Source organism: Typopeltis vanoorti, chromosome 12 (genome assembly GCF_054136105.1).
Source record: "Typopeltis vanoorti isolate ZY-2024b chromosome 12, IOZ_Tvanoo_1.0, whole genome shotgun sequence".
Taxonomy (NCBI): Eukaryota; Metazoa; Arthropoda; class Arachnida; order Uropygi; family Thelyphonidae; genus Typopeltis; species Typopeltis vanoorti.
In genome coordinates, this window is record NC_143560.1 from 71,920,280 (window position 1) to 71,936,685 (window position 16,406).

At 36.7% G+C, this 16,406-nt stretch overlaps 1 protein-coding gene across 3 annotated transcripts in view; it reads right to left on the reverse strand.

The window, feature by feature from the left end:
* Positions 1-16,406, reverse strand: part of l(3)76BDm (trafficking protein particle complex subunit 8 homolog l(3)76BDm) — a 447,636-nt gene that overhangs the window by 11,938 nt on the left and 419,292 nt on the right. For all 3 annotated transcript variants that reach the window (XM_090401248.1, XM_090401249.1, XM_090401247.1), the window contains 2 exons: positions 15,229-15,380; positions 1,659-1,748 (listed from right to left, as the gene is read on the reverse strand). In XM_090401248.1, coding sequence (XP_090257374.1) covers positions 1,659-1,748; positions 15,229-15,380 — 242 coding nt within the window. The remainder of the gene's footprint in view (positions 1-1,658; positions 1,749-15,228; positions 15,381-16,406) is intronic.

Here is a 16,406-nt window from a genome sequence, read left to right on the forward strand (position 1 = left end):
TCCCCATTCTCATATTTGCCCACATTACTCTACTTGAGACTGACTGCCATTCAAGAAGATTAGCCTCGTATTTTGTGTTGAATACTATGGGTACTCCTTCTTTTCCTTGATTGTCATTGCCTGAATATAACATTTTGTATTTATTGCTCAGAAAGATCTCACCAGTTTTGGTCTTTTTTTGTTTCTGTCACCCCTATTATGTCGATCTGGTACTTATCTAATTCCTCAGCTAGCTCCATTTCTTTGCCATTCAGGCTTCTTACGTTGATAGTACCGATTTTTAACTCTGTTGATGTTGAGTTGGGGTTTGTTTTCAGATTTGTTCCAGTAGCTGACTTTTCGCTGTTCGCCCTGGTTCCCTGGTGAAAACAACGGGGGCCTTGTTTAACCGGGCGACGCCCCAGCCGGCATGAAATTTTGTCATGTGGTACCATCATTTTTTATTTTGGTTTAACCAATAAGAATACAATTTGGTCGGCTAAATCCCAAATTGCCAGCCCATCCTCATTCGTTCAATATCAAAGTAGATACCCAACAGGGTGAACCCCGAGAAGGTGAGGATTGGACATTAGGTCAGAAGCCCTGGTCGGTTCTCCGCATTCCTTTAAAGGCTATGTGGAGGTCTCCTCTCAGTTATACAGCTTTGACCCTTAAGCACCCTTTGGCATCCAAAAGTATGCCAGTCTGATATTAAAAAGAAATCTCTCTCAAGCCTTCACAACTACCTGAAAACAACATAGTAAACTTCTCCTCCAAACAGACATTAACACCCTGAATTGCAGCCATAACTTCACTATCAATGTGGCCAACAATACTAGGCTATATATAGCCAAAATGCTAGCAGAGGCAAAATTTTCCAAAAAGTAATCTCTCCATCAAAGAATTTAAACGTTTTTAGAAACTCAAAAATTGACCAAAAAAATAAATATATAAATAAATAAAATAAAAATAATACCCAATAAAGCAGATAAGGATGATGCAACTGTGGTTCTCAAACCATTCAGAGTTCACGCATAAAATAATTAGCCTTCTAAAAAGACTGTTCTACCTACCACCAGTTACAATATGATCCCACTAACACAACAGATTAAAACCATTAACAGACTTCTGGAGAGAAAAAATTACCTCCTGGCCAGTTAAAGTTGCTAACAAATTAAAACCTTATATTCACCCCTTCCCTTTGAATGTATGGGTTGCCAAAATTTCATAATGTAAATATATCATTACTCCCAACTGTAGATAGCACAGACTCACCCAGCTTACAAACTAGGCAAGCCTTTTCATATCACCAATTTTTTCATATTACTGGTGATACTGCCCTTCGCACAAAGAACTCTGTCTATTTTAAGTCCTGTATAGAAGACCTCACCAGCATAAACTTAATGATCACTTCTGACACTTCCTCATTATTGATCAAACCCACTTAAAGACACCAAATCCAAGTTGGGTCTTCCCATAATGGTACATGATACTGGTATCAAAAAATAATGGAAAAAAAATGGATCTTTAATATTTTCATTATGTATTAGTGAATGCTTTCAAAAATTTAATTACTAAAATTAAGAGGGAAAAAGTCAGAAGCCCCAAAATAAATTGATAATAAAAAGTTCGAAACAGTGAAATACATGCAATAAGCAATACCGAAGTATTGAAAATACCTTGAAAGCTGACTCAGGCTACTAATAGTCACCAGAAGGCTTATTTGGGAATAGTTATGAGCAAGTAACATGACAGGAACAGTAGCTAACCTGAAATAGAAAACATTTCAGATAAATGAGATAACATAAGCTTAAATTTCACTGCATTTATTAACTCAGTTTTCAACTTGAGCAAGTCAATTTTAATCTAACAGTTATTCATTTTGTTAAGACTATATTAACATACTAACATACCATGTGTACTTTGTCTATTATTATTATTTCGGGCGACTCCAGGAGTCCTTAGACTCATCGAGGGAGGCCCTAAACATCATGTCCACACAACTATGCGATTACATTCTCACATTATCTATCATACCTTGTCTTGAACTCGTTCACCATCATAGCACCCACAACAGACTCTGGCGGATTATTCCACTCATTTACCACTCTAAAATTAAAGAACCCAGCTCTAACACCCCTGCTAACCACACTCTTGCCCAGCTTCCATAGGTGTCCCCTAGTTCTCCCACCACCAGTCCTGATCTCAAAAATATCCTCTGAATTAATCCTATAGAATCCCTTTAGCAATTTGAATGTCTCAATCATATCTCCCCTCCTCCGCCTATCAACTAGTTTCTGCAACCCACAAATCTTCAACCTGTTCTCATATGGTTCATTCCATAGACCTGTTATCATCTTAGTCACTCGCCTCTGGATCCTCTCCACCTCCTCCCAACCAAGAAGGAACCGAGGTGACCAAATCTGTGCACAGTAGTCGAGATGAGGTCTTATCAAGGCTCGGTACAGAGGTACAATAACTTGCTTATCTCTGCTCGTCAAGGTATTTTTCAACAACCAAGTGAGTTGATGAGCTGATTTAGCTACTTTTGCAGTGTGCCCCCTAAACTTCATCTCCCTATCCACCAACACTCCCAAGTCCCTGGCCTCATCAATCTCTTGGAGTACAGTTCCACCAATGTGGTATATTGCTGCTAATCTTTTCACCCCAAAATGCATAACCTTACATTTTGTCACATTAAATTGACATCCATTCTCCTTAGCCCAGAACTCCAATCTATCTAAGTCATCCTGCAAGACTTTGACATCTTCTGCATTCACTACTGCCCTACCCAACTTTGCATCATCAGCAAACAAATGAATTGTTCCACTTAGATCCTTCCCTATATCGTTAATGAACAGATTAAACAGCAGTGGTCCAAGAACAGAACCCTGCGGCACACCACTAGACACAGGATGATTTTTGGACTCTACTCCTGAATAAACTACTCTTTGATATCTCTCCATCAACCAACCACCTATCCATCTCACCATCCCTATATCCATTCCCATATGTTGTAGTTTACGGATTAGTATTCCATGTGGTATCCTGTCAAACGCCTTTGCCAGGTCCAGCAGTATCACTGTAAACCCATTTCCCTTATCCAGTTCAGCCGTCACCTTAAAACTTGAGAAGTTACTGAAGCATGATCTACCCTTCACAAAGCCATGCTGTCCCCTGTACAGTATCTCGTTTTCATCAATCCATTCCTGTATTTTTCCCTTGACTACTTTCTCTAAGATCTTGACAACGACTCCTGATATGCTGATCGGTCGGTAATTTGCAACCGTAATCTTGGATCCTCCTTTATGCAGTGAAACTATTTTCCTCTCTTTCCACACCTTCGGGACTAAGCCAGACCTGAGACTCAGATTAAACAACATGGTCAAGGGCACTGATAATTCTTTAGCCACTTCACGCAAGACCCGTGCCAGTATACCATCCAATCCCACAGATGTGTTCACATTAAGGTTCTGTAATAGACTATTCACCTCCACTTCATTCATCACTATTCCCGTATATACTAATGGTTCCTTCATTTTTTCAATGTCACCACCTGGATGATATGCTTTTGCAAAGTGCACGCTCAGTAACTCCACTATATCGACTGTTTCAGTGACCTCCTTACCATCGTCATTCCTTAAAATCATTTTACCGTGTACAGTTTTTTTCTTGCTTGCAGCATATTGAAAGAACTGTTTTGGATTCTCTTTTGCTTGCAAAGCTAGTTTCCTTTCATAATCCGCTTTTGCTTTTTTGTACCACACTCGTTACCTTTCTGGCCTGCACTTTATACCATTCATGTGCCTGCAGGTCACCCCTTTCTTTAAATTCCCTCCACAGTTGTTTCTTTTTTTGGAGCTCAAGCTTAATGGTGTTATTCATCCATTTAACCCCTACTTGTTTTACTATTCAGACCCTAGGTATACAATCAGCCATTACCTCCTGTAAATGCCCCTTGACCACTTCCCATGCTCTATCGACGTCCAGCCCTTGCAGTTGTACATGCCATGGCACTGATCCAAGCAATCTCCTAAGCTTGTCATACTTGCCAGCACGGTAATTCCACATATACCCTGTCTTAATCACAAATTGCACACCTTTAGCCACCTCCCAGGTCAAGACCTTATGATCACTCTCACCAATAGGTGGCAACATGGTCATAATCATTACAGTCAAATTCTCAGATGCTATTACCAGGTCAAGCACTCTCACACCCCTAGTATTTTCAATTACATGCTGTCTCAGATAGTTATCCCTTAATAATTGAATAAAATCCTTTTCCTTCCTCACATGTGTCCTCTCCTCCTTCCAATCAATGTTACCATAGTTGAAATCCCCCATAATAATTACCTTCCTTCCACTCATTTCATCAATTTCCCTAAGCATACTATCTCCACCATCTATTCCATCACCTGGTCTATAGCAGCACCCAACTGTATATTTTATTCTGCCAGTCTCAATCTCACACCAAATAGTCTCAAATGGGCTCTTTTCACTATCCTGCGATACAACTTCAATTCTCCTTGGCTGCAGTTCATCAGCTATCATCAATAATACCCCTCCCCCCATTTTATTCTCTCTGTCCCTCCTAAACACACTATAACCTACACAATCTATCCCACTAACTATATCTTCTTCCGTCAGCCATGTTTCACTAATGCCAATAACCTGTGGCCAGGAAGAGCCAATCAAGGCCAAAAATTCTTCCTTCTTGTTCCTAATACTCCTGGCATTAGTATACATGAAATGCAGTGATCCCTTAGTCCCACCCCTATATTGATACATTATTCTAAATGACCCATTCCCATTTTTAGTCCTTAGTGCTAGCTCGGGTACATTATATACATTCTTACACTCATCTGTCTTACTGATGTCTGCATATCCATTCCCCCCCCCCTCCTTGGTAGTTCTAGTTTCCCTGGTTTTGCACATCCATTTTCACTTCATTCAGCAACACTCTTTCCAGTCTCCGCACACCAAGTCCATTCAAATGCAGGCCAGCCATCTTGTATAAGTCCTTTCGCCCTTCAAACTCATTCCTCACGTCCACGAATTCCACACCACACCGTCTGCATAACCTACGCATAATGTCATTTGCAATTATGGCCCTCTTCCTAAACTCCTCTCTGTCATACCGCGGCAACAGACTAACCATTCTAACTCTCTGTCACTCTTTTCTTTCGCTACCTTTAACAATACTTTCAAGTCCTCTCTCATAAAAAATTTATCACCTTTCAATTCATTCGTACCCGCCACAATTATTAATTCTTTCACCCTCTGTTTTTGCACTCTAATACTCTCACTAGAGACGTCTATTAAATGCATGTGTTCCTGAGTCATTCTGTCTGTTTTTAAGTGGAAAACTGAGGAGGAAAAAAAATCCATCTGTTAACAAAGATGACCTAGATTCATATCCACCTATAAAAATTATTCTTCTTAGTGTTCTTAGGTGCACAATCCTATTTATGAACAATTAGGATACAAACTTGGTGGAAACCAGTTCTGATGTTAATTGGAGATATTATGGGCTACTACCACCAATAATAATAATTATTATTATCAGGGAATGGGGGGGGGATTTATACAACAGTATATGTTCTGGCACTTCTAGTAAACATTGATGTGTTACATTTAGAAATTTGTAATATTCAGTATTTTCTCATTAAATATTGAGACCTCAATATTTAATGAACTTTGCATTTTTACTTTGCCTGCTGTTAAGATATTTGCTATAACTATTTTTAGAAATTTAAATTACTTTTATGTTTATATATTAACACATTCACACCAAGCTGTGTCTTGTGTGAATTGTGCCTCAAGCAGGGTGGGTGCTTTGCATTATGGGATACATGCATATCCCATCTATCCCATCTACTTGTATATGAGATATATATATATATATATATATATGACTTCTGCATTACTTCAACCTTGGTATATCTTCTGGGTCTAGCTTCCACTGATGAGACCTCAATAAAGGTCAAAATCAGTCAGGTAGTGGCCTTTCCCATTATGCATAGCATTATACACATTCAAAAAAAAAAAAGGGGGGGTGCTTTGCATTATGGGATACATACTAAGGCAAGTGATAAGAGGTCATTAGCCTCTACATACAAGTAGCTCAGACATATTTCAGAATATTTCAGCTCAAAATATATTTTGCGTACAAAACATTGTTTTGCTTCCTTGGGAAAAGGATTAAAACCAAGTATATAATTTCTTGGTATCTTTATCATATAATAAACCCAAGGTAAAAAAATTTCTACATCTTTCTTTCATCCAGAGATTTTTATTAATAAAGTTGAACATGTTTTGGCTACTTGTATATGAAATATATATGACTTCTGCATTACTTCAACCTTGGTATCTCTCCTGGATCTCATTGTTGAGATCTCAATAAAGGTCGAAACCAGTGTGGGAAAAGGATTAAAACCAAGTATATAATTTCTTGGTATCTTTAATGTATAATAAACCCAAGGTAATAAAACTTTCTACATATATATATATATATATATATATATAAAAACTGCTTGCAAGTGCTTCCACAGGAAGAGTAGCTAGAAGAATGGCATGCCTTTCAAAATTACCTTGGGTTCAATTCCCAACAAGGATACAGTTTTATTGGCTTTTCCTGCTGGTTTTGTAAGGGAATGTTAGTGTTTTTTCCTTATGGAAACTGAAGTTTATGCTCTCATAAAAAACTGGCTAGAGAACAGATAACATACCTTTTGAAAAACACAAGCATAACATATTGGTCTGGTAGCCTTAGCTACCTTGTACAAATCAGTCTTGTCTGCTCAATGAAAAGTAACAGATATCATCATGCAAAGCTAAAGAATAATCATTTTATATCTGTTGTTATTTCTGAGCTGGTGTCTAATGGTTAGATTATCTCCTGACAATGACTCCAATATAAAAGATGAAATATCATCTGTAAATAATTTTAGTTTATTTTCAGTTTCTAGGCACCATAAATTCACAGTAAACTAAATAATCAAAAGATAGCCTGATGTCTCTATTTTATTTTCATAGTATTTCTCATATAATCTCCCCATTTCAATACATTTTTCTCCACTGTGCAACACATTTTTCAAAGTCACTGTAGTAAACTATTCTTGGAACCAGTTTCTCATTCACTACTTTACCTGTTGTGTCATTTTCAAAATGGATACTGCTGAGATGTATCTTTAATTCAGAACATAACCAGAAGGCTTATGAAGCCAAATCCAGCTATAGAGAGAGAGATGTTTGATAACTTCAACAGATATTGAAGATAATGCACTTGTGTGGAGTCTCTGACACACACAATTTGTTGTTCAAATTTCTCAAAGTCTTTATAGAGCTTTGTGAATTTACTGTTTCACTATGCAGTACTGGTGAATAATACCTTTGCTGTCCAAAAAGGCATCATGCATTTTATGGCAATAGGCTGAGTTTTGTAATTTTTGGTTCTCAATGAGGCAGTGTGGCAATATTCCATGGACTGAATTTTCACCATTGGGATCATAATGATGGATCAAACTTTTTTCCTCAATTGTGACTTTGTAAAGAAAAGTACTGCCTCCTGTTTGGTAATATTGAAGCAATTGGTGACACTTCGAATCTTGTTTGTTCCGATTCACTTCTCTACGATCTGTCTAAAGCAAAGGATCCAATTTCTGAAACCTGCTTGTTCCTCAGGCATCTCTACCTAAATTTTGACCTCAATCCTATTTAGAATGATCTTTAATAAAATCTTGCTTTCATGAGAAATTAAACTAACAGTGCTATAGTTCTTGCAATCCTTATCTCCCCTTCTTGTGCAGTGGTTTGAAAATTGACCTATTCCAGTCTCCAGACCATGATCCTGTCTCCATATCCTTGTAATCAATCTATGAAACACTCTTATCCTTCATCCCCAATAACCTTAACTAACTCTGCTGGGATTCCACCTGCACCCGGGGCCTTACTGTTGTTAAGCTGTTTATCTCACGCAACACATCGAACATGGTTACGAGAAGAAGCTTGTGACTGGAACAGCTTTTATTGATCTTTCAGCAGCATATGACACTGTTAATCACAAGAAACTGTTGGTCAAGCTGTACCAAATAAAAGATTTTCACCTCATGAATGTAGTTAAAACCAGAATCGACGATTCTACGTAACTTTGCAAGGAAAGAAGAGCAGATGGAGAAATCAGAAGAATGATTTACCTCAAGGAAGCGTATTGGCCCCGATGCTCTACAATATTTATACTAACGATCAGCCAACCCACCCACTCACAAGTGAGGAGGTTTATCTATGCCGACAACACAACTATATGCAGTCAAGCAAGGAGTTTTGAAGAAGTTGAGAAGAGGTTGACAGAAGCCTTAGAAATACTCTCCAATTACTATGAGACCAATTGCCTGAAGCCTAACCCAAACAAGACTCAAGTATGCACTTTCCATCTGCACAACAGGGAAGCAAAACAGCAGTTAAACATTGTCTGGAGAGGAAAATGCCTCGAACACAGTAGCAATCCCAAATATCTTGGAGTTAAGCTGATCGTACCTTGTCATATAAGGTACACTGCCAGGAACTAAAAGGAAAAATCTATGCAAGAAATAACATCATAAGAAAAATGACCGGCATGACTTGAGGAGCTCGACCAGAGGTACTTTGCTCGATGGCTTTGGCACTGTGTTTTGCTGCAGGGGAGTATACTGCCCTAGTGTGGGTGGCATCCACCCATGCGAAACATGTGAATGTGGCTTTAAATGATACTATTAGGATCATAACTGGATGCCTAAGACCAACCCCAGTCAACAAGCTATATCCCTTAGCAGGCATAGCACCACCAGGCATGAGATGTCAAGTCGCCGGTGAGATGGAGAAAAAAAAGCAGATGACGGACGAAAGCCATCCAATGTACAGCCATATCATCATGGCTTCTTGACTCAAAGCATAGTTTTATGCAAAGAACTAAACCATTGATCTATAAACCTGAGGAGCGACACCTTGTTCTATGGAGGGAATCGGTTCAATTTCAAGAAGCCCCCCATAATTAAGGAAGAGTTAACCAAGGGATATCACCTACCCTATAGCACCTGAAGGACTCTGAACCATCTTAGAGTGGGAGTGTCCAGATGCAGAAGTAACCTGATGAAATGGGGTTATGCAGATGATGACAGCTGTGACTGCAGAGACGTCCAAACTGATGAACATCTTTTATGTTGCCCAGATCTAATGAATGTGTGCTCCACGGATGATATTCTGACGGTCAATGACAAGGCGATACAAGTCACTGTTTTTTGGATGGAGAGGATATGATTGGTGTTCCGGACTCGGAAAGAAAAGTAAGCAAGCTGTTTATTTGCTCTTTCAATCTCATGCAGAAGTGGAGAAGGTTCCAAACCAGAATTTTCCTGGTGAGAAGACTCTTCAAATTTTCCTTATTCTCTGCTGTAAGTTCTTCATAGTTCCATCTGTTTTTGATTTCCAGTTCTTCTATTAGTACTGCTCCATTCCTGACATTCAATTTGGGCTTAAATTTGTGCTTAAGATCACAAAAAGTGCTATTAAGCAATTATAAAAGTGCTTAAGACTATCTCTTCACGTTTGTTAACATATTCATTTTTCTTGTTTTGCCTGATGGCTTTTCTGACTTCTCTATCTAATCTCTTATGTTCTTCAGTCCCTGTGTCTTTTTGTTTCTCCATCTGCCTTCTTTCGATCTGATCCCATGTTGAATCTGATATCCATAGGTCTCCTGGTCTGATACTTCTTGGCTACATCCTATATTATGACCTTGACTCTTTCCCAAACATTTCAGGTGTGTTCTCCTCACTAGTTTCTAACCATGTCAGAGACCACCAGCATTGAAAGTGAACTTTGGATTTGCATCCAAATCATTACAGAATTGGGCTACGATAACATATGCGCATTAAGCTCAGTTGACAAGTGAAATGAAACAAACAAGATTGAGAGTTTGTCACCAATTGCTTCAACATTACCAAACAAGAAGCAGTACTTCACAAAGTCTTGACTGGAGACAAAACTCTGACCCATCATTATGATTGCAAACTGAAAATTCAGTCCATGGAATATTGCCATCCTCCCTCATTGAGGACCAAAAATTTCAAAACTCAGCCTAATGCCAGAAAATGCATAATGTCTTTTTAGATAACAAAGGTATCATTCACCAGGACTGCATAGCAAAACAGACAAATTCACAAAGATGTATAAAAATCTTGAGAAAGTTGAGCAACAAATTGCATTTGTGTCAGAGAACAGCCATTGCTTTTGCAACACAATACAAGTGAATTATCTTCAATGTTTGTTGAAGTTATCAACCATCTCCCTACAGCCTAGATTTGGCTTCATCAGGCTTTATGACAGCCTAGTTGGCTAAGTTATTAACATATCAACTCTGCAGACAAAAGGATGTGGGTATGAATCCTGCCAAGGTTATGGATATTTGTGATTGTCTTTCACCTGCATACAAATATATATATACACTCTCCCAAAAGTAGACCCAACCTCCTGCAATGGGAGAGGCTATCACCTAGCAGTGGGAAAGATACAAGCTGAATATCATCATCATCAATAAAAATGCTGGATTTTGCTCAACACATTATCAGGTGAAGTGCTTAATGGTCAAAGCTGTATAACTGAAAGGAGACCTCCACATAGCCTTTAAAGGAATGCGGAGAACCAACCAGGGCTTCTGACGTAATGTCCAATCCTCACCTTCTCGTGGTGCACCCTATTAGATATCTACCTGGATACTGAACAAACGAAGATGGGCTGACAATTTGGGACTTAGCCGAACTAACTGTATTATTATTGGCTTAAACCAAAAAAAATTAATGATGTTACAACATGACAGAATTCCATGCTGGCTGGGGCCTGGTTAAACAAGGCCCATGTTGTTTTTGCCAGGGAACCAGGGCAAACAGCGAAAAGTGAGCTACTGGAACAAATCCTAAAACTTACCCAACATCACCAGAGTTCAAGATCAGTACTATCAACATAAGAAGCCTAAATGGCAAAGAAATGGAGCTAGCTGAGGAATTAGATAAGTACCAGATCGACATAATAGGGGTGACTGAAACAAAATAGACAAAAACTGGTCATTGCCTGAATATAACAAAATGTTATATTCAGGCAATGACAATCAAGGAAAAGAAGGAGTAGCCATAGTATTCAACACAAAATATGAGGCTAATCTTTTTGAATGGCAGGCAGTCTCAAGTAGAGTGATGTGGGCAAATATGAGAATGGGGAACTGGACAATGAGACATTTGTGCTTATGTTTGTGTTCCACAGAAGGTTCTACTAAAGTAGAAGTGGAGGAATTTTTGAGGCCTTAGAGAAAGCAAATGACACAATGAAAAAGCAAAAGTTGGTCCTCGTTGGGGATCTAAATAGCTGAGTAGGAAATGATTGTCAGACATACAAAAATATTTTGGGAAAATTTGGAGAAAGAAGCAAAGCTAATAATAATGGCAAATACCTTGGATTTCCTCAGGACATGGACTGGTTATTACTAACACCATGTTCCAACATAAAAATATGCACAAATTCACATGGAAAGAAGAGGCAAGGAATAAGAAAAGTCTCATTGACTATGTTATTGTTGATAGTAATGTTTTCTCCCTGGTGCAGGACACCAGAGTGTACAGAGGATTTGAAATTGGAAGTGATCACCATTTAGTCTTGAGCAGGATAAAATTGAATTTCATTTTGAAAGGCAGAACATTTAAGAAAGTTTTAAAGCTAATAAAAGTTGAGCTGCTCTCAGATGTGAACTGTAGACTAAAATACACAAATATTATTGAATAAAAAATGAAAGTGTTTCAGAACAGGAACCAAACGTTGAAAAAAAAAATTGACTGATTCAGCCAGAGAGGCATGTGGTGAGGTTGTCTGCAAGGATAGAAAAATCAGAACTCCATGGTGAACAAAGGAAGTTAAAGAGGCAGTGAAGGAAAAGAAGAAGAAAGCATATCAAAAGTTCCTGGCAAATAAGTCAGCTTGTGCTCTTAGAGAATACAGAAACAAATGTAAGAAAGCTAAACACTGTGTAAAACTAGATAAACAAAAGTCATGGGAAGACTTTGGTAAGAAGTGGTGAGGTGGCAAGATATTCTGGACATTGAAGAAGCTCAGAAATGGAGGAAGGAGTGTTGTAAAAGGAATTAGAGATGATAAAGGTGACATGAAAACTGGAGAAAAAAGATATGAAGTATGGAGTAATTACCTTGAAAAATTGCTAAATAAAACAAGCAGTGATAGCACTGTGGTAAAAAACACTCAACAGGCATGTATTCAGGAATACATATCCATACATGAAGTAGAAAAAGTCATCAAATGCTTGAAATGTGGAAAGGCAGCGATGATATTAGACCAGAAATGCTGAAATATGGAGGCATAAAAGTCTTACAGTGACTGCACTGCATAGTTCAGAAGGCATGGACAGAGGGACAAATTCCCGATGATTGGAGTAGAGCTCTCATAGTACCCATATATAAAAAGGGAAATAACTGAATGTGAGAATTACAGAGGTATTTGCCTACTGAGTGTTCCTGGTAAGATTTATACAAGTATACTTGAGAAACAGTATTTTTAAACAGGATGTGAACCACAGTAAATGAAGCCCTGTGGAAAAGGAATACGTATCCATAACACTAAGCCACCTGAAGAATAACCATTATAAGTTTGATACTAGTTACTGAATAGATGAATTTTTTCTGAGCCTTTCTTCAACTTGTTTCCAAGTTTGTTGATTTGACATGAGTAAGCAGGCTTCTGTCTCCCAGAAACTTGGTTGTTTTTATCTTGCAACTCAAGAAAAGCAACTGTAGAACAGTTGCTTTTTTTGAGTTGCTATTACAGGCCATGAGATGGTCATGGTTGTCTGCAATGCTCTCCTCCTCTTCAGATACCTATTAAAATTATTGATAGCTATGGGCCAACTATCTAAAGTGATCATTCTGAGCAGTGGCATGAAAAGCATTGAAAAGTTCCAGGTCTGGTCTCTGGACACCCTTAGCTCACCCAGACACTAAGTAAGATAGATTTAGAACCTTTCATGAGTGGGTGTCAAATAAAAAATCGATTGTAGCATTTACCATCTAAGAGCAATTATGTATGTGAACAGAAAATATGAACAATTCTTTTATTCATTTAATTTTATTTTTATGAAATGTTATCTAGTTTTGTTCTTTTATTTCATTTGATTTACAATGGAGCGTGTGGAAAACTAAGTAATGATCCCACAAAAAGACTTGCACTATAATAATTATAGTTTGTAGCCTTCGTTCAAACTTTAATTGATAGCTTTTGGAATATAAATATTTTAAACTATAAGATGCAGCAGTTTGCATTTTGGTTGTTTTTAAAATTCATAAATCTAAATAAATACATAGGATTTAAATAGTCAACTGTATAAAATTTAAATAATATTTATAATATTTAATAATATTTATAAAATAACATTAGAAAACAATCGTTTAGGCATAAACTGCTTGATATTAAGTCATTATTTCTTGCAAAGAGATTGTTCTAAGGAGAAGCACGTCCAGTTTATGAGGCACAACTGAAAAGTTTTTTTCAATTAATATATCAAAGATATATCAATTCACTTTAATTAATAGCTTTTGTAATATAAATATTTTAAACTATAAGATGCAGCAGTTTGCATTTTGGTTGTTTTTAAAATTCATAAATCTAAATAAATACATAGGATTTAAATAGTCAACTGTATAAAATTTAAATAATATTTATAATATTTAATAATATTTATAAAATAACATTAGAAAACAATCGTTTAGGCATAAACTGCTTGATATTAAGTCATTATTTCTTGCAAAGAGATTGTTCTAAGGAGAAGCACGTCCAGTTTATGAGGCACAACTGAAAAGTTTTTTTCAATTAATATATCAAAGATATATCAATTCACTTTAATTAATAGCTTTTGTAATATAAATATTTTAAACTATAAGATGCAGCAGTTTGCATTTTGGTTGTTTTTAAAATTCATAAATTTTCTGAAATAATAAATACATAAGATTTAAATAGTCAACTGTATAAAATTTAAATAATATTTATACAGTTGACTATCACTATAGTGAACTTGTGAGACTTACAACATATTTTTCTATAGTAATTTTTTTTATAATAGCATTGTGGGTATGGGTTTTGGCTGGGGCTTTCTGTGGTGGTCTTAGTGAGTAAGTTTGTTATAAATAATGATCAGTGGATAGTTTGAAATAATGAAAAGCCATGCAGTGTGTGAATTATGTAAGATAACATTAGAAAACAATCATTTAGGCATAAACTGCTTGATATCAAGTCATTATTTCTTGCAAAGAGATTGTTCTAAGGAGAAGCAAGTCCAGTTTATGAGGCACAACTGAAAAGTTTTTTCAATTAATATATCAAACATATATCAATATTGTGGTGCATTATCACTGTATATGAAACTATGATGGAGAGATGAAGGACCAAAACATCACTAGACATGCATTGCATTTTGCACAAATTTGTGGTGAATTATCTTTTGCACATGAAAATGGACAATTTAAATGTAACTGTTGTCATCATTTGCATTACAGCTTTATCTAGACACTTGAAAAAATATTTATTATGACAGGATGAAGAGGCAGGACATTGTATTGATTAGTGTATTTTTCTTTTCTTGACTATAAATAATGCATAAATTATGATGACCAATCAAAAAGGGAGGCATGTAAAAACCTCAGCTCTTGAAGGAAAAAAAAACAGTTTGCGGTGTCCAAGTCAGTGAAGGATTAGGTGGGAAATTGATCATGGAATCCTCTAGTAATGAATATAAAAAACTGTTGTTTTTTTTGATAAGGTAATCCAAATTTTTAGCATGCTACATTCTAAAACACCTAATACTGTATGTTTAGCATGTTCATTATCTAATGGATTCTGCAGGGTTTTTTTTTAAATTTTATTTTTACTTCTAACCATTTCACAAAACAGTGCAGCTTGTGTATTCTTATTCAGATGAAAATTACTAATTTTCAGTTGTGTGTAAGCATAAACTAAGCTTTGTGAATTAATAATCATTCAATTCATATAAGTATTCAAAACAATAGCTTCACTATAACAGGAAGTGTATAACAACTGCAGTTTGGGATTCTGAGTAATGACAACCTCCCCCCTCACCTCCACACATGGTTTTATGAATGTAGTAAAAATAGCATCAAAAGTGTAGTGTAGCTACTGCTGAAATTTTCAGTTCATCATCCTCACCTTTTCCTAGAGAAATCATGCTGTATATGGAATGGATGACACAAGGTACATTTCATAATATTAGTACCTATTATTTGACTGACTGGTGGTAATGGTGGAGTAACATTGTCTCTATCTGGAATGATGTGTACTGGAGACTTTTCCTCAATTGGCTGAAATAACAAAAAAAAAAAAAGTACTATCAGTGCATATAATACACTAATATTTATCACAATTTGATTACTATCAGATTATTATCAAATTAAGTTAATATTCTGGTATTATTTAAGTGAAGGGATATTGCATCCCATATTGTTTCTTAGCCGTATAACAAACTCAAAGAGTTTCATGCCGAATATAGAAACTATATAAAGTTCGACGATTCCAAGCGTAAGCAAATACCTGGATAGTGGCACCTGACCCATTTGGTAGTGCAAACTGAGGTAACCCACAGAAAGGGTGGAGCAAGCTCCGATCACTATTCTTGGTATTTACCCATAATGTGAACTTAGCTCCTAGGAGCTGTATTACTATTCTACATTATGAGAGAAGGTCACTACCCAGACCGGTTTCAACCCTTATTGAGGTCTCATCAGCGAGTAGGTAGACCCTAGTTAATACCAAGTTTGTAGTGAACAGAACTTACATCCCTTCTATGAGATGCTACAAACTTGGTATTAACTAGGGTTTACCTACTCACTGATGAGACCTCAAAAAGGGTTGAAGCCGATCTGGATAGTGACCTTCTCTCATAATGTAGAACAGTAATATACCTAGGAGCTAAGTTCACATTATGGGTAAATACCAAGAATAGTGATCGGAGCTTGCTCTACCCTTTCTATGAGTTGCCTCAGTTTGCACTACCAAATGGGTCAGGTGCCACTATCCAGGTATTTGCTTACGCTTGGAATTGCCGAACTTTATATAGTTTCTATATTCGGCATGAAACTCTGAGTTTCTTATTTGGCTAAGAAACAATATGGGATGCAATATCTCTTAACTTAAATAAGTTCATGTTGCCGAATTGAAGCCTTTGGCTCTTCATATAATTAGTAATTCTGTTATTATATTTACAATATCTGAAAACTTAAAATTACTCTTAGAAAGAAAAGAAAAAAATAAAATATTCAAAAATAAGCAGAGCAGATTGTATTTATTATTTTTTTAAAGGTGTCTTAAGCTTTAAGATTTTACTGAAG